The 24,416-nt window shown below is 52.6% G+C and overlaps 1 protein-coding gene across 4 annotated transcripts; it reads right to left on the reverse strand.

Moving 5' to 3' along the window:
* Positions 1-870: 870 nt before the first annotated feature.
* Positions 871-22,683, reverse strand: LOC123599707 (ILK associated serine/threonine phosphatase). Of its 4 annotated transcripts, none has more exons than XM_045481933.1 (12): positions 22,433-22,683; positions 14,906-14,971; positions 14,378-14,434; positions 11,782-11,898; positions 10,148-10,274; positions 8,285-8,391; positions 7,811-7,904; positions 7,531-7,618; positions 6,071-6,192; positions 2,887-3,006; positions 1,344-1,425; positions 871-1,150 (listed from the first exon to the last, which is right to left on the reverse strand). In XM_045481933.1, exons 1-12 carry the CDS (start codon positions 22,485-22,487, stop codon positions 1,010-1,012), a joined length of 1,176 nt encoding a protein of 391 aa, XP_045337889.1. In that variant the 5' UTR covers positions 22,488-22,683; the 3' UTR covers positions 871-1,009. The 4 variants fall into 4 exon arrangements, with proteins under 4 accessions (XP_045337889.1, XP_045337891.1, XP_045337892.1 ...); XM_045481935.1 differs by lacking the exon at positions 22,433-22,683 and adding an exon at positions 21,589-22,104; XM_045481936.1 differs by lacking the exon at positions 22,433-22,683 and adding an exon at positions 21,589-22,104 and having other exon boundaries at positions 14,883-14,971.
* Between the last annotated feature and the right edge of the window lie 1,733 nt (positions 22,684-24,416).

Here is a 24,416-nt window from a genome sequence, read left to right on the forward strand (position 1 = left end):
CGGTTATTTGAGACCGAGACAGAGCATAAATGGGGGAGGGTCAGAGAGAGGGAGACACAGAATCCGAAACAGGCTCCAGGCCCTGAGCTGCCAGCACAGAGCCCGACGCGGGACTCGAACTCACAGACCGCGAGATCATGACCTGAGCTGAAGTCGGCCGCTCAACCGACTGAGCCACCCAGGCGCCCCCAGACTATGCATTTTTTAACATCTTCACCAGAAGGGTCCCTCTTTCAAGTGTCCTCACAACTGACCTCAGCCCAGCACAGAGCCAACTGCACGCACATGCGTAACACTGGAAGCTGGATTTCAGAGGCGTTTCTGAACAGCAGCTTGGCTGCTCCAACCGGGAAAGCGCCCGTTTTACACCCAGGGGGTCCAGATGGGGGGACTCAGGAGACCCGGCAGTCCAGAGACCTGGGGCCTGACTACACCCATTATCAAGGGAATCAGAAATTAGCCGAATTCCATGTCATTCGGGGAGGGCCTGCCAGAGGCACCTCATGTATCGGGCTACCCCCCCCCCCCCCAGCTAGGCCTAGCACCCCGCCCCCCACACAATGTTCTGCAATCTTATTTCGCACAGAGAACTGAAAAAAGCCAGAAGGCTCGGACAGCCTGTCTGGGCAGGTTACTTCCTCAGTTTCCCACTATAAAATGCCACGTCCCCAACCAGGCGCATTACGAGGGCGAAAGAGCACAGGTGAGGTGCCCATGAACTACAAATGTCACAGCAGCCTGTGGGGTCACCACTACAGGCCAATCTAAGATGCCATGACGGTTTGGCCAAGGAAAGACCCAGAGCACATCCAAAAGCAAACACAACCTCTGAAGGGTCAAGAATCATTCAAACGTAATAACGCAAAAGACTAGAAAAAAAAAAGAAACCTTTATTTACAACCATGGGAGTCCCACAGGAGTACACGAAACACACGTAATGTGCACACACACACACACACAATGAACCTCTGAAGTCAGCACATGCCGCGCCCCTGGCCTCGCCGTGCCCTCACTGCCCTATCCGCACCACCATCACCGTGACGTTGTCCGCCGAGCCCCGCTGCACCGCCTTGTTGGCCAGCCTGTTGCAGGCTGCTTCATAGCGCGCGTCCACTGTGGGCTTCCCTTCTCGGCTCTGGATCTTCTCATCCTACCGGACAGCAAAGGGGCATAGGTGAGCGGGGGATCCGGTCACCCTCCGAGATGTGGTCTCTGAAAGGAGGAACTGCTCCCCAGCCTCCGTCAGGACAGGCAGCAGGACCAAAGGACCGATGAGTCCCCTGGGGGGCCGCGGGGAGGAAGCCACGTGCAGCTCGAGCAGCTGGTACTCGGTGAGCTCTTACCTCCAGGCAGGACAAGATGAAGTTGACAGCTTCTTCCGGGGTAAAGACCTTGAAGAGGCCGTCACAGGCCAGCAAAATGAACCTGTAACGGGAAGGAGAAATATAAACGGGTTTTAGCAGCAAACGTTATAAAATGGCTGGACAATGCAGGTAAAACAAATACTTATCCAACTACTCAAAGGCTAAGAATTTTTTACAACCAATTTAACTTCTATGAGAGGTGGAAACTAGCATTTAGAGCTGTGACACTGTCCATCAAAACTGGACTACCCTTCTGTCCGCCCACAAGATGATTATGGACTAACCCAAACGCCAGGTACTTCTTAGATGAACTCGCGGTAAATCGTGGACTAAAAACATCAGGTGTTACGGCAAACACACTGAATTTCCATCACCACGTGACCGTGTAGACACAGACACGGTCTGTGGTCTGAGAACAGGATCAGGTCCCTTTCAGAGGCCCCCTCCTCTGGACTCCCGAAGGAAGTCCTTGTGAACAAGAGGGTGCAGAGGGGGGCTCCCCCACAGCTCTGAGGTGGTCATCCCTCTCTGCTCATGCTGACACCCAGCTCTTGGTTTGTCTTCTGGCAGGGCGCTTCCCCCACAGTGTTCAGTGAGCACGTGGGTGCCTGGAGCCCAGCAGCTGCACATCCGGGGAGGCTCCCGCCCCGCCCCTCTCCCATGGTGACAGAGCCCAAGTACTGGCCACACAAAGCCACGACTACAACCCAGAGCAGGGGAGCTGGCACAGCGCACGCCACAGGGGGGCCCGGGCAGGGTCTGGAAAACCAGAGGAGGGGCTGGTGGAAGGAAGTGTCCCAAGACCCCAAGGCCGGCAAGCGCACACGGCCCCGCACGAGACGCTGGGCAGGCGGGGCCGTGGGGAGGCGCCCTCGCACGGGGGAGGGAGCAGGCTGGCTCCTTGCGGCTCCTCGGGGGGGGGGGCTCCTCTTGAGCCTCGGCTGCCTACCCAACCTTCAACTCCTCGCTGAGGGGCCCTGGCCGTGGCGGGCACGGCGCCACCTTCAGGCAGCTCAGCAGGCCGTCTCTTTCTGGCCCCAGCCCGGCGCTGCTCCAACACCTCCCTTCTCCTCAGCCAAACTCCTCAGCATGGAACTCAGGACCCCGCACAACCCGCCCCCCGCTCCCCAGCACCCTGCTGTCATCCTTCGATGCTCTCCGCTACTGCCGCCCGCCTGCCCGCCCGCGTGTCATGCTCTCCTGCTGCAGTGGCGGTGCATCTTCCCTCTGCCGGGAGGCCCTTCTCTCTCCCACAGGGACGTGGCCCAGGTCCCCCAGAGCACCCGTGCTCCCGACACCCGGTGCTGGACCCCCCCCCCCACCCCGGCTCACACGTGCGCTCACCTCCTGGACTGGGGGACCCGCCAGGGCAGAAAGCAGTCTGTCTGTTCCTGCAGTCAGGCCCAGGCAGTGCCCACGACAGGACTGCTCCACCCACTCCCGGCTCATGACACAAACTGAAGTCAGGAAGGGAAACCGGACCGTGTGCACGCACCCCTGTGCCTGTGGCACGGCCACGTACCTGTCGTTGGGGGTCAGCTGGCAGCGTCTGATGTCTGGCACAGAGGTGACCCCGCAGCGCTTGTACTGCCCGTCCCCGATGGAGCGCGACACCTCCAGCACACCCAAGACACGTCCGTCCCTAAATCGGGGAAACAGACTCCATGTGACAGATCGTGGGTCCACAGTCCTGAGAGGCAGAGGGAAGACGGAGCCCGCGAGTCTGCTCTGACCCGCGCTGCCAGCCCTGAGCCTCAAGGAACACACGCTCGTCTGCACGTTCCGTGCTGAATCCCGGGCGCCTCCGCCCCGCGGCACCCGACGGCGCGGTACACCCGCTGGCTGGCACGGGGCAGCCCCCGACCCCCAACCTGCTATCTTGCCCACACTCAAGCTGGATGTGACAGGACTGGGTCGGGGCTTAGATCTGCTTTTCTATTTTGTGTTTGCCCTGAAGCCCCTCAGGCCACATCTGAGCCCGCAGCCAGGGTAACAGCTGCCGCAGAAGGACACTTTGAACTCGCACCCAACCGGACTTGGAAAATACCTGAAGGTAACTGTTCCCAGATGCCGAAGCACCGCTTTCTTTACACAGGCTGTGAACGTGGTTTATCTTAACCTGTACCAATTGTAGTATTCTGCACCTTAGACTTTTACCCATTCCAATTTTTAATTAATTATTGTTATTTTTTAATGTTTTATTTTACCTTTGAGAGAGAGGGAGAAACAGAGCATGAGCAAAGGAAGGGCAGAGAGAGAGGGAGACACAGAGTCTGAAGCAGGCTCCAGGCTCCCAGGTGTCAGCACAGAGCCCGACGTGGGGCTTGAACCCACGAACTGTGAGATTGTGACCTGAGCTGAAGTTGGACGCTTAACTGAGCCACCCAGCACCCCAAGTTTATTTACTTTTTGAGAGAGAGCACGAACAAGGAAGGGGCAGAGAGGGAGGGAGAGAGAGAATCCCAAGTAGGCTCTGAGCTGTCAGCACAGAGCCCGACACGGGGCTTGATCTCATGAACCTTGAGGTCATGACCTGAGCCAACATCAAGATTCGCACGCTTAATCGTGCGTGAGCCACGCAGGTGTCCCTACACGTTCCGTTTTCCAATGAGGCATCCAGAGATGGGGAGGCAACCTAGAAGTGGGCCTGCATGTCTGTCAGCAGGGAAAAGGGCCCCCACTCGATGCCCCGGAGAACGATCCCGATGGGCCCGCGTGCTCTGCGACCTCCGGCAGCTGCAAACCCCTGGGGCCGCAGGCCCTCACTTGTGAAACCAGAGAAGGCGCGCACGAGGGACGCGTGAGTGCTCAGCAAACGCCAGAGCCGTTTGCAGGGGTCTACAGAGGTTTTCCAAGTGATGGAACATTAGCAAATGCTACACAGAGATGCTCTGCAGATGGCTGCGGGTGGCAGGAAGTTCCTCACTGGCCTGGGCCGCTGTGTTGGCACCAGAATCCAGTCCGGTCCCAGCCCTTCCCTGTGGCCACACCGTCGCCCTCCCGGCGGGGGCCTCCTGCTGGCATCTTTAGTACAATCATGGAAACGAACAGCAAGGGGGACAAAGTGCACAGCAGCAGAGGAAGACCTGGGTGGGGGGAGGGGCGCTCTCAGCCTCCAGAGCACTAACTGGGAAGCCGCTCAAAGCGCGAGCCCCACAGGAACCCAAGGAGGCGCTTCTTTGGTGACCTGTGACTAGGCATGGCCTCCCCCGCCCCAGGCACGAGCTGGCCTGCTTCGACGCAGCCACAGGTCCTAAAGACCCGGTCAGCGCCAGCAGCTCTGCACTGAAACCGTACGGGCGCAGGGTGTGAGCACAGCAGGCCCCGCCCCCCGGAAGCACAGCCGTTTTCAGTGTGTCCCACGCACTGCGGGAGCCACAGCAGGGAGCGCCAACGATCACGGGGCGGGAAGAGCCACCTGTACTTCAAAAAACCACGTGGAGAGCTGACCCGCACTCCCACGTGCAGGACACACGTACGCCAACAACGGACGGGCCGTGTGAAAGCAGGCAGTGATCTTGGGACGCGGGCGACCCCGCACGACTGTCCTCACGGAAAGGGGAGGGACCCAGGTCAACGTGAATGCCGACTGGACGCCGGTTTCCAACCAAGACAGCGCGCAATAGCTGGGGAAATCGGGGTCGGCCAGGAAAGGAGAGAACCCGGCAACCAGAGTTACTCCCTGCGTTCTGTCTGCAACGAACCTTCAAACAGGGCAGCCTCACACATGGCAAAAATGTTCGCTGCTGAATCCAGGCGGTAGATGCTGAAATGTTTTACTATTTTACATTGTTTTCTGTAGGTCTCAAAGTGTCAATAATAGCAGCGGCAGGGCGGGCGTGGAGAAGACAAAGCCGGCCCGCTGCGCTGAGCCACCCTCCCCTCTCTGAGGGGCTCGTCCTAGCCACACCGTCAAACGACATCGCTAAGACACCTCAACACCGCTCTCAATTACGTGGAGCCTGGGGACAGAGAGTAGCCGCCACATGGCTTATACTCCTGTCAGCCACGGGGCTGTCAATGTCCAAATTTTTTCAAGGAGTTTGGGCAAAAGCAGAATTTTAAAGTTCTAAGAAAGCCAAAGGAGCTCTCAGAGTTGTGACTCCTCTCCAGAGGCCCCGCACCACTGGCCAGAAGCAGCCTAGAGCAGCAGCGATGGACAGAAAATGCCCCTCCGGGGACAGACGGCCGCAGGCTTCCCCGGACCCCTTCCTTCCTGCTCTCTCACCCCCCACAGAACATCAAGTCCTAATGGTCATACTGTAAGACCAACCAGAAAACGCCCTGGCCAAACTCCGGTAAACGTCCTTCGGTAGAGAAAAGACGAGCAAAGAAGTCAGCCTCATCAGCCACCTTCGAGAAACAGCAGATGAAAACCAGAGCGGGCACGCGGTCGTCAAAGGCGTAGACAGAGACAGAGCCGCAGACAGAGCAGGTCAGTGCGGGCTACGAAGAGCTACTGTCTTCCCCACTTCAGATTCTCTCCTGGAGAATTTGCCTAAAACTGTGGCTTATTCAGTTGTGACAAATGACAGTATTCAAGAAAGTCCCTAGGCACACGGTGCGAAATCCCACAACCTCCATTCCCCTGCTTCCCCGGCTTCGCCCTTGGTCTCCTCCCGCCACAGACACTGCGGAACATGGCAAGTTCTGCCCTGGGAGGCCCCCCGGCCACGGTGACGGGGAGCACCCGCCAGCCCTGTTACCTGACGTTCCCGCCAGCCTTCTGTATTCTCATCCGCTCCTCATACTGGGTGGGGTTGTGCTCCTTGCTGAGGCTCAAGGCCGCGTGCTTCTGACTCTCCTCATTAAACCGACACAGGATTGCCTGGGAACACGGACAGTCCCATGGTCATGAAGTTCAAAGTTAGCAGGTGAAGAGAAAGGTTAACAACGGAGTTTCAGTTCAGTCTCCCTCTGACAAACACGAATTCAGAGCACCAGGCAGCAAAGAAGCGTCACAGAAACCGCGACCAGGGAGAGGGGCCGTGGTGCGGGTCCAGTCTGGCGCCAGCACCGCGGGACAAGCAGCCAGTCGCTGACCCTCCGCAGGCCGCTGCCCTCTCGTCTGCGACACCCAACGAGGATGAAAGCCCCGGGAGGCGTCGCTACTCCCAGAATCCGCTGCAGGCAGAGGGGAGGGCAGGAGGGCGGGCTGGCCAAGCGCCTCCATTCGCTGCCGCCACCGCCTCCGCCACGTGGGAACTTCCGGGGAAACCTCAGTCCTGTGGAGCAGGAAGCCCGGAGGATAGGTATGTGCCTGAGGTCACACAGCAGAGCCAGGAGGCAGACAGGATGCAAATTTGGATCAGGCTCAAAGGTTTTGTCCCCCCCTCCCCGCCCCCTCCCCAATTTTACTCATGTTACTTGTTATTTAGTCTCAACACATGTGACCTAGGACAGTCTGCTAGAATATCACCAGATAAAACCCACTGCACAGGGACCGTCTGTGATGCTCACTGCTGTCCCCCCAGCGCCTAGTATCTGTGCAGAGGTCACTCTAAACACGGCGGGGTGCGGGCAGCGGTCTCCAGGTGCTGCCGGAGAGCGGGAAGGCTCACTTGGTCACCGTGACCGCTGCCGCAGCACTAGGCTGGCTGAAAGAGGTCCTGCCGCGTGGGGAGGGGGGCGGAGCCAGGCGGCAGGGCGCTGCCCTCCAGCTCTAAGCCATTCCCCACCGCTGGGGCCGGGACACTGGCTGCCACCAGTGGGAAATAAGGTTCTCGCCCGCGGTCACGCGGCCTGGGCTCCGGACACGGCATCACCTAGTGCTTCTCCAACTACTTTTGACTTATTTGGCGTTGAGAGGGAAGGGCTCGCACTGTTCCTTCCCAGCCACCTGAAGTCAGAGACATGCAGCTGAGGAATATTCAAGCTGCCCGCACAGGGATGACATTCTGACCCACAGCCCCATGGCGGCAGAGCGGGTGTGCGTGCACGCGCACACACGCACACGCTTCTCAGGGCCCAAGACGGCCCAGAGAGCAAACAGCTCCGGCGCAGCTGCCGGCCCCCTGCCTGGAACGTGGAGTCTGCAGAAGCCCCAGCAGCAGCCCCGCAAGAAAGACCTCAGCCCGTCACCACTTCCCACCCCGCTGAGCGCACGCTTCCTGGTGCCGGCCACACCCAGCGCCGTCGTCCCGGGAGCGGCTCCGGAGCCACGTACCCGACTGTCTCCGAGGTTGGCGATGTACAGGATGTTGTCCACGGCCAGGACACACGTGGCAGTGGAGCCATCTTTCCAGGCAGGCTTCCTGGGGGCAGACACGTCAGAAACACGGTCACCGCCGACCGACACCCGCACTTCGAGACTCACTTCCAGAGCTGAATGGTAAGGTCTGTACCCCGACACGCACGTTAGCGGTCAGGAGAGCTCACTCGGCGGTGGGTGACTATCAGAAGACCTCCGCGCGCTCACACACTCATCTTTATGTGATTACACTTACTGGCTTGAAGCTTGTTTAAGGAACTCTTCATCAGTATGCTTAAAAGTGTCCAAAAGGCATCTCTTCACGGTTTTCTCTACGCTGATTACATCTCCTGTTACGGGAGCAACCAGACGACAAACTCTTAAGGGCAAATTCTCCTCCCGCTGCCATTTTGTTTCTGTGCCGTGACCAAGAACATCCCACTTCCTCGCCCGTAAGACGGGGTCAGTGGTGGAGTTTGTTAGCAGTCTCCCAGGTGTGAAGGCAAGACACTCACTCACACACACGCAGCTCACGCAAGGTGCCATCACGCAGACGACGAGTCCTACGCCACGTGCCCACATGGCCCCACCTGCCCACCTCAAGCCCCACTCCCTTCTGCCCCACCTTCAGAGAGCCGCTGATGGTTCTCTGCAACGTGACCCGTCTTCCTGATTTACCCCGACAGCAAACACCAAGGCGAACACGAACCGACTTTGTTCTCAGTCTCACCTTTAGGAAATTTCCTGATCAAGTTCTGATGCAAGTTCTGTGCAGCAAATTTTGAGGCTCGAATTCCTCCGTGTCCATCAAAAACAGCAAAATACGAAACCCGGGTACTGGAAGAAGGAATTGTCAGTTACTGAGATTTTCACAAAGATTGCTCCTGTCCACTAAGGTTTCTAACTCTTATTTCAAACAGTGAGCACTGGAAAGACTGAGGATGCCCTCTGCCAAGACATCAGCCACACTGTCACAACGGAGAAAAAAGACACAACGTTAACTGAGACCAACGTGGGAGTAACTTTCATGGTATTTTTTATTCTAAGTTCATTTAAGTGATTTCTGCACCCAACACGGGGCTCGAACTCATGACCTGGAGATCCAGAGTCACACTCTTCCGACTGAGCCGGCCAGGCGCCTCAACTTTGATGGCATTTTTAAATTAAAAGTAAAAAACTCAGGGCCTTGGCTGGCTCAGTCAGTGGAGCATGAGACTCCTGATCTCGGGGTTGGGGTTTCGAGTCCCACATTGGGTATAGAGATCACTTAAAAATAATCTTAAAAAGAAAAGTTAAAAACTCACATTTTTCAAAACTCAAGATCAACTGATCTTTCACTGAAGATGAAACTAAAATTCAGAACTTGTATTTAAAACAGATTTCGTTTTAAACCTAACACGCCAATACCAGTTACTGATCCAAGACCATGAAAAATACCTCGGAGAGCGGAGGTAATTCCAGAATTGCTACTCAGACTGACCCAGCAGCTAATTCTCAATGCCCACCTTACCACTTATTCCCCTTTCAAATTCTGCCAGAAAGCTTTCATATACAGAATAAACACCATTAACGACTTAAAGCATTTCAAGCAAGAATGAAAATGCCCACGGGAAACGACATTCACTCTGCAGAGCTCTTTCTCAAACATGTTTCGAGTTCCTTTTCAACAGAGACCTCATGAGCTGTGACTAAATACCTTTGTCTGGTTCCTAACACACGGTACCTGCTAAGGCACAGTTTAGTGAGCCCAGTGAGACCCACTCCCCGGGCTCTCCAGGGGCCTTTCCTGGCTTCGAAAGGAACTCCAAAGCATACCACAGTGATCAACGGCCGCCTAACACCAGGGACCGTGCATACACGTGGTCTTCTCTGCACATGACCAGGTACCAGCAGGGACCATCACTTCCTCACCTGGACAAAAGCCACCGGCACCAATGGCTCCAGCACACTGTCCGTTAATGACTGTGGCGCCAGTGAGTGAACGTAACAGGCTGTGACTGTGGAAACACGGTGGTGCACACACGCACGATCCTTGCCCTACAGGGTCCCCTGTGTACACGCGGGACGTGTGTTAATGACACGCCTTGATGTCCTGCCTTCTGAGGTCTTTCCTCCATGCCTCAGAGCTTATCCAAAGGCCTCATTTTAATCTGCACAGTTGCAGGAAAATTTTCCCTGTTCTTCTCCTCGATGCCATTTCTGCTCTTTCTCTTTTGGGCCCTGACCACGACACGGCTCTCCTGGATCACCATGTGCCGCCGAAGGAGCAGCTCCCCCCTCCGCCTACGGGCTCGCAGAGCAAGAGCGCTCCCTGCCGGAAGCTCCTCAGACACTGGGCAGTCTGTTCCCATTTAACAGGGTTCTCGGCTCTGCCAGAGCCGGGAACAACTTGGGGCCAGACCGCTCTCTGTCGCAGGGCGTCTGGCAGCAACCTGAGCGCCCCCGCCCACGTGACGACCAAAAACATCGGGAAGGGAAGCACTGTGCAAAATCGAGAACCGAGCAGTCCAAGCGACAGGCCACGCTCCCGAAACCTGCCCACGGAACTCGGGCCAAACGGTCCACAGAGGCCTGCTGGAGCAGGGACACTCACATGAGGGACGATGGGGGCCTGCACTCCTCAGTGATGTCGTTCAGGATGACGTGGGCGTCCTGCATCTCCTCCCGCTCGCCCTTCCGCTCAGCCACGTAGCCTTTCAGACCAAAGATCACCGAGGAGGCTGCGGGAAAGAGAACAAAAGGCCAATACAAAACTGTGCTCTTCCCTCCAGAAGCCCTAGTCCCAGAGCAAACGGGGTGGGGGGGGGCGGGGACAGGGGACTCTGGCTGTTTCACTCAGTGATGTCCTAACCGTGCACATGAATGAGCTGCTCCCCTGCAGCCACCTACCTCCCCAGCTGCAATCTGTAACTAAGATCAGACCACTGTTGGACAAGGACGGTCTCTAAAAGGCTGGGCAGTGGGACCGCCTGGGTGGCTCAGGGCATGATCTCACGGTGGTGAGATCGAGCCTGACACTGGGCTCCGCCGCGTTGGGCACAGAGCCCGCCTGGGGTTCTCTCTTGCTCGCGCGTGCTCTCTCTCTCTGCCCCTGCCCCACTCTCAAACTCCCTCTCTCTCTCAAAAAATAAAAAAGAGAAGGCTGAACACTGAAGAGAGAAGTAGTAGACGACAGCAAGTTAGTACCGACAGCTTTGGTTAAGGCATTAACAGCAGAGCAAGGAATGTGCTGTCGTCCCAAACTGGGGCAAGGGATTGTGTGCAAACCCAGTCTTGTCAGTAATCTAATGAGGGCAGAAAAATTCCTAGTTGAGACACATGCATGGAGTTTATCCCAAATGCCCTGTTGGACATGTGAAACTCTATTCCCATGCCTGAGGCTGGTAATGAATTTGAACAAACAGTAAGACAGTTGCTTCTACTTCAAGTGAGGAAGAAAAGGATAAAGGAGTACACACACCATGGGCACAGAAACCTGCTGACACTGAACGGCCAGGCCTGGTTAAGCTCCTTTTCGGACACCCTAGGGCTGTGTAAACAATAAAACGAACACGTTGACAGAGCCGTTGCTGGTAAGCACGGTGCTCTTGAGGCTCAAGGCCGTGACCAGCTAACCTACGACCCTGTCCTTAAGCAGGTTAGTAGGCTTCTCACACGCCTCCCAGTGCACCCCACGGCTTTCGCTCGGAAGCTCTGGGGCAAAGGACAAAATGATCTGTATGGTGTGTGAACATCCACGGCTACCTCTCTTTAACTGATACTTTTCATTTCTTCTCCACTCTGACAAGTTACAGAGCTGACTACAAATTTCAACTGGTTTTTCCAGCCTCAGTCTCCTTCTTGGGAAGCTGCCTACTAAGCTGATCACAAATTCAAAGTGCTCAGCAACAGGCTGTGAACAAAGACAGGAGTCAGAGAGAAAGTGGGGGCCCAACAAGCTAACTGTTCACTAGACAAGGTGAAGTCAAAATGACCTGGGTTTTCTAACCCTCGAAGAACAAACGTGGGTTTCCGGCCTGACCAAAGTTGGGCCAGAGACGAACAGAAAAGTTAGGGGAGGAGGCAAAAGTAAACTCGGAAGTCTGTCTGCAAAAAGAGAACCCTGCCAGTTTCTTAAATACAGACACGAAACAGAAGTGTCCCGAATGGGAAAGCTGAGCTCGTTTTTGCTCTGGGTTGTTTTAAGATGGGAAGTCTAATACATTTGTTTTCAAACTGTCTGAAAACCTTTACAAACTTTCTTTTCCACAAGCTCTTCGCTGCCGTTCTCTTCTTCAGGGGCTCTTCTCTTTGCTCCTTTCCCTTCGTTCTTTACCGTCTGGGACATCGAAGCGTCAAGAGAACCTGGACACGAGGAGAAGCCAGACAGACACAGCTACAGACTGTCAAGGTCCCCAGCCGACCAGGCTCCCCCCCCCGGCCCCAAGACGAGATGACGTGTGGCGCGAGCACCGGATCTCATGGCGAGGACTTAGAGGGGTGGGCAGTGGGCCGGGTGCCCGCCAGGAGGGACCACAGGTCAAGATCCAGGTCCTGCTCAGGCCAACTGGGAGAGGATCTGCAAGGAGGGTCGTCAGTGGTAAAAACAGCCCACGTTTTGGGGCTGTGACACACACGAGGCTCCATACCCACAGGCCCTTATTAATAGGGGAGTTTCCAAAATCTGCAAAGTGACACGTCCTGAACAAGGTCAAGAAAGCATCAAGTGCCCCGAGAGGGTTACAATGAGGTAAATGTCAGGTTTTAAGAACCGTGTATTGCGAAAGGCCAAACAGGACCGCTGAAGCCATTCACACTGGCAGAGGGATGAGCCTGTACTCAAGCCAAAAAGCTAAGAGCACCTGCAGGGTGCGTGCGTTTGGGAAGGAGAAAAGTCTAGTCTCAAATTAAGGCAAGTGACTTGACCTCCCCGCCTCGGTTTCTCGACCCGTAACACAGGGAGAACACTGTCATCTCGGAAGGTGGGGACGAGGTAAGTAGAAGCATTTATCGCAGTGCCTGGGTCATCACGTACCCAATAAATGGCAGCCGTTGTCATAGTAAGCAGCCCTATAAAAGCATGTGACCATCTACTCAATTATCCTTCACCAGACATTTCTGAGTACAGAGGAAGGGAAGAAAATGTCCCTGCAGAGTCAATTACTTGCAAAAGGACAGATATCTGCAACAGTAGGACATAACACACACCCTGCCCCACATAGTAAAGCACGTTAACTGAGAAAATTTCACTAATGTTTCCAATATACTTTCCCCCAAGGTCTTTCCAGTAGCCTCCTGTCACGTACTGTTTATCCCAGCTTTCCCGGTGCGTATGTAAAACGATCTTCCTCTCTTTTAACTCGCAAAACAGAGACATTTTTATAGCTTTGTTACTGACTCCTAATTGAATCACTTGTAGTCAGAGAATGTGGTCTGTATATGAAATCAATTCATTAGTGGGACTTACTTTATGGCCTAGAATGTAGTCGATTTTGTATACGGTGAATATGTCTTCTCAAGAAATTCAATATATTGGATGCAAGGTTAGATTCTAAATCCGAAAAAATCAAGCCTGTTAATAATGGTGCAAAATCTTCTAAGTTGTTACTAGTTGACTGTCCTTTGTCCTGGGAAGAACTAAGACACAGCTATGTTGAACTTTCTTTTATTAAACCTGTAAAGAGCCCTGTTAAGTTGTTTGCACGCATTAACTTTCATTGTAAGACTGCTGTCCTTATAGGCAAGGTTTCAGGTTTAACTGTGAATGAGAGAATGCTGTGGTGTTTTAGTAAAGCCCTGAAAACCTGAGAATTCTCACGTTAGAGGCCTGTAATAACTTGTTCTAAATACAGAACTATGCTAACTTAATCCATACATTCTAGGCTAACCCTGATTATTTTTATGTAATGAATTGGTAACACAAAAGATCGACATGAAAATCAGCAGCAAGTGTTGTACTTGACGACATAAGGAAGGTATTTACACCAGCAGATTAACGGCAGGTGAAAATAGACAGCCTGCCCCCTGTCCCCTCACTCTTGTCCTGTGGCCCCCTGTCCTGCCCTCACTTAGAGTGATTCCACGTGAGAAGTCCTCGGTGAGACAGAAGAGGAGACTCGTCACTGTGACCACTGACCGGAACCTGCTCTTTTCTCCCCTTCGACCTAACTGGGATGTAGAAAGGAAAAAACATTTCCGGGAACAGGCAGAACCAACGCGAACAGGCTTGGCAAGAATGAAATCAAATCAATAAAGGTTCTTGAGAAAAAGTAAGGACTGAATGAAAATAACCAGCTGAGGTTTCAAGAAATTCCAAGAAAACTCCTGCACATGGTCTGTACTAGTTACTAAACCAGTGTCATTCAGATTGTATTTTCTTGAGATCAAAATTCTTTTTAATGTAGGTGCCATAAAAGAGAAGACTATCTGTTTTCACAGGTTCAGGGATATTAAAAATATTTTCACTATGTCATATATTCAGAGACTTCTGCTGAATACACTGGAGTCTGTCACTAACAGAGGCAGAGACGGACTGCTTTTTTTTTTTTTATAAAATGTTAAAAACAAAGTTTAAATGACTAAGCTCTTAATTCTTAAAGTCAGTTGCAAGAGGTGGGACCCCAAGAAGTAAACAAAAATCACCAAAAAGTGATGCTGTATATAATCTTTTTGTTTCCACCCGATGGTGCCTATTTCTTTTGTGATTTTAATAAATCTCATGCTGTATGCTGGTTTCCTGTCATCCTAAGCTCTGTAGAATCTATTAATAAATACATTTTACATAAGGATACAATTTTTATGTATTGTTTCCATTGGCACATTGAACCTTTTCCCTCCCACTTACCTGAATCCCCACTGCTGGCTGGTGGGAGATCATCAAAAAGCAAAGGTCCCCCTGATCCTGAAACACAGCAGAACACTCAGTGAGCCCACAAAACCTGGGGGAGGCAAGAGCTTCAGAATCCATCCCACCAGGACACCTACGCAGGTCAATGAAATCCTCTCAAAACTCTCGTGTCAATCCAGTGGCAACTCATACTTCGGTAAATAATGGCTCGAACCTATTTTATTTTAAAGTCCTATCAATCAAAGGAAACAAAAATCTGCCTGAAAGAGTTAAATCTGATTTCAGCTGGTAAAGTAAACACTCAAATGAACCGGAGGAAACTGCTCAACGTTTTTATGCAGCTCCTCAGGGCTAGCGACTAGTGGATTTTTCTGCCTTACCTGATGCCATGGATTCAAAACTTAAGACAGTCCAACACCTAAAACATCTGTGTGTTGAAAATGGGGGAAAGGGAGAAAGATTTGAGACAACTACAACCCCAGGATGACACGTTGACACACACCTGGGAGAGCCTGAAGACTGTACCTGAGTCAGTACTGCTGGCCGGAGGGAGGTCGTCGAAGAGCAGAGGTCCCTTCTGAGCTTCTTTGCCTACAACACAGAGCGCCTGCTTAAAGAGCATCTGGTCACCGGCCAGGACACATTTTCGGGGGGGGGGGGGGGGGGTACCTTCTGAGATGTTTACTATTAAGTTCAAATTTTCTCCTCCTTGTTGGACAAACTTTGTAAAAGTATTTTCTGGACAGCCATTTAACATGGACATTTGCTTCCAACAGTTACAGTCAACAGAAAAGTAATGAAAGACGACCCAACTGGCATTTGAAGGGCCACTGGGTATTTTGAGGAAAACAAGTATTTTTTTTCTCAATAATTTCATGCCTGAAAGCAACAAACGCTTAAAAACCTTTCTTTAAAAATAAATCCTGGGAAGAAAAATACAGATTCTAGGCCAAGAAAACAATTATTGGGTCCCTCGAGATAAAACTTCAAAGACAGAGGGATTCTTCCAAGATATGTGGTCTTCAAAAGTCCTATTTCAATAGCATTCTGAACTGACCACCAAATACAAGGTCAAACAAATGAGCACAGAGAAGGCGAGGGGCTGAAGGAAGCAAATCGGTGTTAACCTGGCATCCCCAGCAAGTGCCCACGTCAATTACCATCTATGGAGAAAATGAGGAATTTCAGATACTCCAAGACAATAAACTCAGCGGAAAGCCAGGGAAATTTTTTATCTAAAAATCTGAAGATTTACACACCAAAAGTACCTGTCTTAAATGCTTTATACTCCATTATCCCTTTCCACATAAATTTAACCACCGTTCCTTATTCTCCGGCTTTCCCCCAAATTTCTACATAAGCTATTAAACACTTGAACGGGGTGTGTGTGTGTGTGTGTGTGTAAGGGCTGAAGACGCAGGTGTGCACAATCCCATCCTGCATTTGGCCCCCTCTGGTTCCCCGGAGTTCAGGTACAGAAATGTCCTCATTTCACAACCAGTTCAATTGCAAGCTCCAAAAGGCTCCGTAGCGTCCTTTTGCCTCTATGTAGAAACGAACTGGGTATCAATCCTACTCTTTTAAAAACAAAAGTTTAAATTAAAATATAGAAACTCCGAGGAAAGAAGTATCTTCAGGAGTTTTTAGGTCGAAAGTACCTTAAATACCTGGTAAATTTCTGATTTAACGAAAAGTAATAACTCTTCTGCTTTACACCCTAATTCAAATGGGAAATGTCTATTTCATTAAATTATACCGTTCTCCCTCAGGATTTCCCAAACTAACTGCAAATACTACCGTTTATCTCACACATGACATAAACACCCTACAGAAAGTATTCAAAAAGCAGCATCGCCAGGCCACTAAATGGCACGCAGAATCCCTAATGTTCCTCCTCCCAGGATCCCTAATGTTCCGACAGGGCACTTCCAAGAGGAACCCAAACCATATTGTGTCTGAGCCTCAAACGCCCATTCTCCTAACAGACTCCAAATGCAGAACGGCGCGCTGCGTTCAGTGGGGCCCGAGGGCCAGGCGTCTCAGGAGAGAGAACATTACAGGGAGGAGGCCGACCTGAAAAGCCACCCACCCTTCCGCTGGGGCCAGGTCAGGTTTTCGTTTCTGAATTAAACTACCCATCTGAATCAGGTCCCTCTACTGCCACTGTCCAATGGGGAAGTCCTCTCTCCCCAGGGAAGACGTTTTCAGTTCTTGCAAGCATTCCTCACAACAGCACTCCCAGCACAGCCCCGGCCTGGCCTCCATCTACCCTGTGGCTACAACTCCCACGCGGTGCACGGATCTGAGCACCACCCCAGGCAATGGCCCATCTCCACGGGCTGAATCGAACGCGCTTCTCCACTCCTTCTCACTCTGGGATACTGGAATACCGTAAGTGCTATTTCAATTAAACATGAGAGCATCTCATTTCTTTTGGCCACAGCTGAGAATGGCTTGTAAGAATAATGAACATTTACTGCCTTCCAGGCACTATTCTATATTCTAGCACTCTATCTATCTTCAGTGCATCAATCCTCACAACAGTTTTACAAGTGAGTACCGTTACTGTGTTCCTCATGGATGAGGAAACTGAGGCAATCAGGCGCAATAATGCCCAAAGGAAAGCCTGTAAGGGGTGGGGAGTCCAAGCCAGGCAGCCTGGTTTCCCAGTCCATGCTCTTGTGAGGTGCCACACTGCCTCCACATGGCATCTCATTTAACCCTTCCAACAACCCCACGAAGAAAATCTCGACGCTCTAGATCTCTGGAATACGTCACTGAAAGGATCAAATAGCTTGCATTTGGATTCTTAAAAAAAAAAAAAATCTGTGGGGTATCTGGCTGGCTCAGTCAGTAGAGTATGCAACCCTTGGTCTCGGGGTTCTGAGTTCAAGCCCCATGTTGGGTGTAGAAATTACCTAAAAATAAAATCTTAAAAAAATTTATGGGGGCGCCTGAGTGTCTCAGTTGGTTAAGAATCTGACTTCGGCTCAGGTCATGATCTCGCGGTTCATGAGTTCCAGCCCCACATCGGGCTCTGTGCTGATGGCTGGGAGCCTGGAGCCTGCTTCCAATTCTGTGCCCCTCCCCACTCCCCCATCTGCCCCTCCCCTGCTCACGCTCTCTCTCAAAAATAAATATACATTAAAAAAATTTTGTTTTTAAATCTGTAAGTCATAGATGCTGTAACAAAAACTTCTGATCAGCCAGAATCTTACATTCTATTTTGGGTAAATAGTAATTCAAAGTATTTGGGGCTGCAATAATTAAGACAAATGTGACTGTGACCCAAAACTTTGGAAGAAGGCCCCCCAGAATTCTAAATATAAGAACTTAACGAAGAATGAGACAAGGCTAAAAAGGCTAAAGACTGCTTTTCTTTACAGTTAATCTCACCTAGGGTTTTTTGTTCCGAGTCATCTACATTCTGAAGCTGAGAAAACTACTTTTGGGTGGATCATATTCACATCAGCTAATGGCTGCCATGCGCACTAAAGCAACAAGAGGGTCAAATATTTCGCTTCAACTGTTCTCTACACCTGAATCTTTTCAGGCTCAAATGCAATGTACCACAGAAGCATCAGAAAAAGCCCCCACTCTGCCCCCATCCCCCCACAGGAACAGAGGAGCGTGCACGTTCCACTTTCTTTCAGGCTGATGCCCTTGTGCACGAGCATTCTAACTTCTAGAAGGCAGAAGCATACTGCACACAACAGCACACACACCCTTGTTCATATAAGCCCTCGGGGCTCGTTCCAGCTGGCACACCTGGGTCGAATTACTCTTCCTGACAGCTAGGTACTGTCGGGGGGCGGGTCGTCCAGTTCCCTTACTGGTGGGCACGCAGGCCGATTCCAGTGTCCCGCAGGACCAACAATGCCACAGCAAACCACCGACGTGTCCCCTACCTAATGTGCTAGACTGCTGCCCAGAGGGTATGGGCGGTTTAAGCCTGGCAGATGCCAACATTCGTTCCCCAAAAGCTGTGGTAACCTCCACTGCCAACACACTTCACGAGAATGTCCGCTCCTCTCCATCCTCACCGCCATGTTGACAAATTTCGGTGTGATGGGTGAAAACACGGAACCATCAGTGATGTGCTATTCCTTTCCCCAGTGACTGAGGAAGCGCAGCTCTGGTTCCAGCTGCTGGTCATTCGCATCTCTTCTTCCATGAGCTTCCATGAATGGCCTTTGACCATTTTCAAATGGGTTATTTGTCTTTTTTTCTTTTTTTTTTTTAGAGACAGCATGCATGCAAGTGGGGGAGGGACAGAGGGAGACAGAGAGGAAGGGGGGGAAGAGAAGGGAGGAGGGGGGAGAGGGAGAGGGGGAGAGAGAGAGAGAGAGACAGAATATGAATCTTAAGCAGGCTTCACGCCCAGCGCGGGGCTCGATCCCACGACTCTTCCCAGAACCCAAGAGTCGACTCGACCGACTAAGCCACTCAGGCACCAAAGTCTTTTTTTATTATTACTGTGTACGAGCCTTTCATTTATTAAGGCTCATTAGTAATGTGTACTTAAATTATTTTCTGTTCATCTTTTGCCTTTGTGGTTATTTTGTCCCACAGAATTTTTTATTTTTACATAGCTAAATCCACTTTAATTTTTTATGAGTTTTTTCCCTTGCTTATTGCCTTTAGTTTTATAATTAAAGTCTTTTTTTCCCTAGTATCTTAACCTATATTCTACATTTAGGTCTCTAGGTTTTTTCCCAAGAAATATCCTTAAGACAGACTGTCCTGCAGTATTTACCTAGTCCCCACAGTAAGTGGCCGTCAGTTTCAAAGCATACTGGCGTAGCAACCTAGTAAGGGAAAGAACCACCCTATAAAACTGAAACCAGCTTACTGCCAAAGCAACTTTAAACCAGGACACCTTTAGCTTGTTTGGATTATCAATTACAAGCTGTTGACCTTAAAGACATCAAGTGAGCTCTTTCAGGAGTATGATACAGCAGAGAAGTTTCACTCCGGTCTGACATGGACATACTTCCTCTTTTCGACAAACCCTCTACACACAAAAGACTGGATTCACTCAGCAATCTAATCTGTAAGGGGAGTGAAAACTAATAATTTAGCACAAAATCTGAAAACATTTAATGCGTTCCTTCTACGTGTTTCTTCAGATCATAAAAATTAAAAGGCTTGGAGGCAGGAGCATTAGATGGAATGTCTAAAACAACAACAACAACAAAAATCAAAGAGCTACTTAAACAAAATACACTTGATGTGAGCTGAGCAGTGTGCAATTTCCTACCTTTTCACAAAATCCAGTTAAGAGTGCATTTTTATTCTCTTTTAGGTAGCCGCTGAAGTTCACAGTTCATTTACTAACTAACATCCACTAGGCACTGACCATGTGCTACACCTGAGCTAAGCACCTTACATGTAGTTCCCTCGCTAATCAATGAGCTCACAGAAGACGCCAGCAATCCTATTTTACAGACATGGGGAACGGCCACAGAAGGCAGTTAGTGGATTTGAAACCAGTTTGACTACATGTCCAAAACCACTCTTCTCCAGGACTGTGAAAATGACTAGTCTTTTACCGGTCCCTGCATTAGCTCAGAAATCCGTGGCACCTGGACATGGTATGTGAGGGTCACGATGATGCAGTTTTGCCTCATCTTTCCATACACTGTATTATTTTTTGTAATGTTTGAGAGCGAGAGAGAGCACCCACGCATGTGCAGGGGTGGGGCAGAGAGAGCGAGACACAGAATCCGAAGCAGGCTCCAGGCTCCGAGCGGTCAGCACAGAGCCCGACATGGGGCTCGAACTCACAGATGGTGAGATCATGACCTGAGCCAAAGTCAGATGCTTAACTGACTGAGCCACCCAGACACCCCTCCATCCACTTTATGAAACCAACCTTATTTTCCTTTCATGTAGTCCATTAATTTTATCAGTCAATACCACAGATTTTCTAAAACAAAATATGGTGTTCAAATTAATTTTTCAAAAATCACACTATTTCCACAAGATAGTGAAATCAGAATCTGTTCTTGTTCAAGCGATTTCAACCTGTTAACTCTCATGTCAGTTTTAACCAACTGCACGTCCAGAGAACTTTGGATCCCAATTCTTACCACTCACTTTACTGCTTGTCCCGCTCAGCCTCTGGCCATCTACAAATTCAGAAAGCATGCCTTCTTTGTTTTTAAAGCTATTTAAAAAAATATACTCAGCCAAGCAGGGCCTGGGCACTGTCAGTGCCCTTCCCACAAGCAGGGGGCAGTTTACTCATCCAGGGAACAGGGGTTTAAACACTTTGCAGCCCCTTTGCCACCCTGGCATCTCAGCCAGGGGTTGGAGACACCCTCCCCCCCTACCCTGGATTTGGTGGCAAGCTGCCAAGTACCAACTTGTAAGCCTTCTGAGTTGTCAGATTTTGTATCACCTAAAGGGTGCCCTCCCCTGAGCAAATTAATTTCTGGTAAAAAGTCACAGTTTGTTTGTTTTTTAAATGATAGGCTTACAGGCACATCCGCAAATCCACACTCTGCCCCAAACATACTCAGAGAGAAGGTATATTCCATCAACGGGGTTAAAAAAAAAAAAAAGAAAAAAAAAAGACTGCACACACCAGGCCAGAGCTTTTAACCCCAACTAGAACAATTTAGGAAGTGAATGGTCGAGTTGAGCACACAGGCTCAAAGACAGTTATTCAGATGCTTCTGTACCATCAGAATGGTAAGTGGGGAAGAGTTAACGGTGCCATTACTGGGAATGATGGCCCCATAAAGGCTGGCCAGACGGTTCACGTGCCACAAGCCAGAATCCAGGCCTGGCGCAGGGCAGGACCACCCCTCCTTAAGAGCCCCAGGTTCACCACTCCTCCACACTTGTATGTTCACGCAGACCGGAGAACTGAATGCCACCGCCCGATCGCTCCCTTGCCTAGACAAATCACAAGTCCACCCAAGCTCAGAGGCCCCATCCCAGCACCGCCTCCTTCCCCAGCGTTCCTGGATGGACTACAATCACTCCTCCAGGCCCTGCGGCATTTCCCACGGTCGCTAACTTTTGCCAGTTTTAATTATAATCACTTGCATTCCCGTTTAAGCTCTCTGCAGGCAAAGACTGGAGCTCGCTGTACACCCCCCTATTCCCCACAACAGTAGTTTCCAAACCACAGTCTCCAGACTTCTGCCGCACTGGCCAAAAGCCCCTGGGGATTTAACCACATAGATGCAGGACCCTACCTTGGAGGCTTTCCGATTTAGTGGACGGAGGCAAGCCTGGAAATCTGAACTTGTTTTCAAAGTTTTCCAGGTCTTCTGCCACCGAGTTAGGCTTAGAAAGGAGGCCCTATAGAGTGGAGCGTCTCCCTGATCGTCCCCGCGTGTGAAAGCACTGATCAGCCTCGCCGAGCGAAACCCGGGGCGGCCACAACGCCTAGGATGCGCTGGGCTAACAAAGGCCTGGTCCCAGGCCGCTCGAGCGCGGCGGAGCTCACACCACCGCGATGAGAACACGCACAGCCGCCGAGGCCCGGGCGCAGCCGATGCGCGCACCTGCGCCGGTGCTCTGGCCTTTGGGGAGACGGGGGACGTCGTGGGGCCCGGGGAAGGAGGGAAGAAACTACTGAGAAAAGTAAAATCCTAAGAGCGCTGGGAACGAGCCCTCCCTCTGGGCGTCAGAAACGCGAAGGGCCGCGCCGCTGGTTGCTTCGGCGTCGGGGGTGGAACCAGAGCGGACCGCAGCCCCGAATTTGCGGCCCGGCCGCAAGGACAGCAGCGGGGAGTCGGCCGCCAGGCCGCGAGGCCGGGTGGCGCGCGCGGGGCCCCGGGCTCGGGTCGACCCTCCGCCGCCGCACGTGCGGGCCGCACACAAAGGACGCGGCGGCCCGCGGCCGGCTCCCGGGCCCGCCCTTGTGCCTGCGCAGCCGACATGGCGGAGACGCGCGGGAGCGCCGCGGGGCCCGCCGCCCCGGCCCGGCAGGCCGCGCTCGCCCCCGCTCCGCCCCGCCGCCCGCCTCAGGCGCCGCGGGCCTTCAGGCCGCCGCCGCGCGCCCTCCCCTGGCCGGCCGGGCGGCCACCCGCTTACCGGCAGCCGGGCGCGGCGAACGCTCGGGCTCCGGCAGGTCCCCGAACAGGTCCATGGCCGAGACTGGGCGGCAGCGGCGGCGGTGGCGGCGGCAGCGGCGGTCGCGCAGCCCGAGGGCGGCGGCGGCAGCGGCGGCAGCGGCGGCGGCGGGGCGGTGGCGGCCCGGGCGCCGTCAATCATCCGAAGGCGGGCCCGGAACACCACCAATCGGCGCGCGGCGTGGCGCGGCCACCCCAGAGTCCCGCGCGCGGGTGGGCGGGGCGGCGCGCATGCGCCGAGGCTGATTTCGCCCTGGCGGGCGGAGCCGACGTCGCGGCAGCCACGTTCCCGGCAGGCGGCGGGTCTGGCTCTTCCTGCTGTCCTCCGGTAGGGCGTCCGGTGCCAGGAAGCCGGCCTGGGGAGAATTGCCGAAGCTCAGGGGACCAGCGTAGTGGGCACTCTTGTCCGGGAAGGCGTTCCGTGCCGTAGCCCTCACACCGCCGCGGTCGGCGCTGACCCCGAAGCCCGGGGAAGTGCGGAGTGTGGAGGGCGTGTTCCCTCGACCTGTCTGCCCCTGTCCGCGCTCCTGGCGGGCGGGAAAGACGGCGCTTCCGTGACGCCGGGGCTCTGTCCCGCGACCGCCAGCCCGCACGCAGCGAGGCCTCGGCGTTCCCCTACCCAGTACACACAATTTGAGCAAATTGTGATTGTGGACATCAGGCTCTGGCGGGGGAGGAAAATGAGGCCCCTCTGATCATGTCTGAACTCAGACAAAATGTGAACGTAGTCCAAGCCACGAGCCCTGCCTAATACGAGTGACTGCTGCTTCTGGACTGATCACAGATTTAGCTGTGTCTAATCTTCCTGCCTGTCAGATAAGATCGATTAAGGCGTCCTGTCAGGGCATCTCTTCCTCTTGTTGACATTTTTTTCAATCCAGAGCAAAGCCCCCATCCTTAAAATGTTTCCCCAAATTACCGGCCACGCATCCCAGTCTGCTAAGTACGTTCCAACATCTGACCACTGACGTTTCCAGGGTGGTGGTCTCCCTCCCCCCCTCCCTCCCTGCGATGAGTAGGAAACCCAACTTGTTTCCATTGCAGGGGTATTCCTGGTGATGTCTGGCTTTAGGACTTTGAAGGGCCCAGCGAGCCTTCACGCCTCTCTCTCGCAGGACTGCTCACTCCTCGCCCTCCCCAGAGAAATGCCCCTCCCTCGCAGCAGAAATACTCTGCAGTAACAATACTCACAGCCTCCCATGTCCTTGCCTCTCATGCACAGGGCAGCCGACCCCAAGCCAGCTTGATCTCCTGACTTCTCCAAAACAGCTCTTGCTAAGCCCTCCGGTAATTTCCCACTCCATTGCTAGATGCGACTGACCTTTCTAGTCATCTTACACGAACCCCAGCAGCATTGACACGTTGGCCACTTCTTGACTCGCAAGACACGTCGTCGTCGCCGCTCTCCTGGTTTTATTTCTGTTCTCTGACTGCTCTGTCTCTGCCTCCTCCACAGGCCCAAGGTCTTCTGCCTGGCTGTTCGTGGATGGAGTTCTTTAAGACTTGATCCTGGGTCCTCTCCTCATCCCATACTCCCTCCCTTGGCAATCTCGTCCACACTTGGCTTGAATTCCTGTTCATCTGAACATGGTTTGTTAATTTATATATCCTACCAGCTCCAGATGCACATATTCAAATAAGTACCCACGTGATACCTCATGGATGTCTCAAAGGTACCTCAAACTCAACAAGGCCCGACTGAAACCATTTTTTTCACTCTCCACCCCTACCCCCTTCAATCTGTTCTCCTTCCGGGGTCGACGCCCTGTGCTCCTACACCAGAACCCCCCTGATGGAAGACAGCCTCTGAGGTGGCCCCCATGGTCTCCACCTCCTGGTATACAACCCTTGTGTGGTCTCCTTCCTTTGAGTGTGGCCGGGGCCCGTGACTTGCTCTGGCCCACAGAGTCCGGCAAAGGTGTCAGGATGTATGTGATGATGTGATA

This window comes from Leopardus geoffroyi, chromosome C1 (genome assembly GCF_018350155.1).
Source record: "Leopardus geoffroyi isolate Oge1 chromosome C1, O.geoffroyi_Oge1_pat1.0, whole genome shotgun sequence".
Taxonomy (NCBI): domain Eukaryota; kingdom Metazoa; phylum Chordata; class Mammalia; order Carnivora; family Felidae; genus Leopardus; species Leopardus geoffroyi.

Bases quoted from the DNA above. Each gene is read 5' to 3' on its own strand.
- LOC123599707 (XM_045481933.1), bottom strand. From the start codon at position 22,487: ATGGACCTGTTCGGGGACCTGCCGGAGCCCGAGCGTTCGCCGCGCCCG. The intron at 11,899-14,377 runs GTAAGTGGGAGG...CCTCGTGTCCAG, and splicing joins AGCCAGCAGTGGGGATTCAG to GTTCTCTTGACGCTTCGATG. The intron at 8,392-10,147 runs GTGAGTGTCCCT...TCCTTCTTCCAG, and splicing joins AGGCCCCCATCGTCCCTCAT to TACCCGGGTTTCGTATTTTG.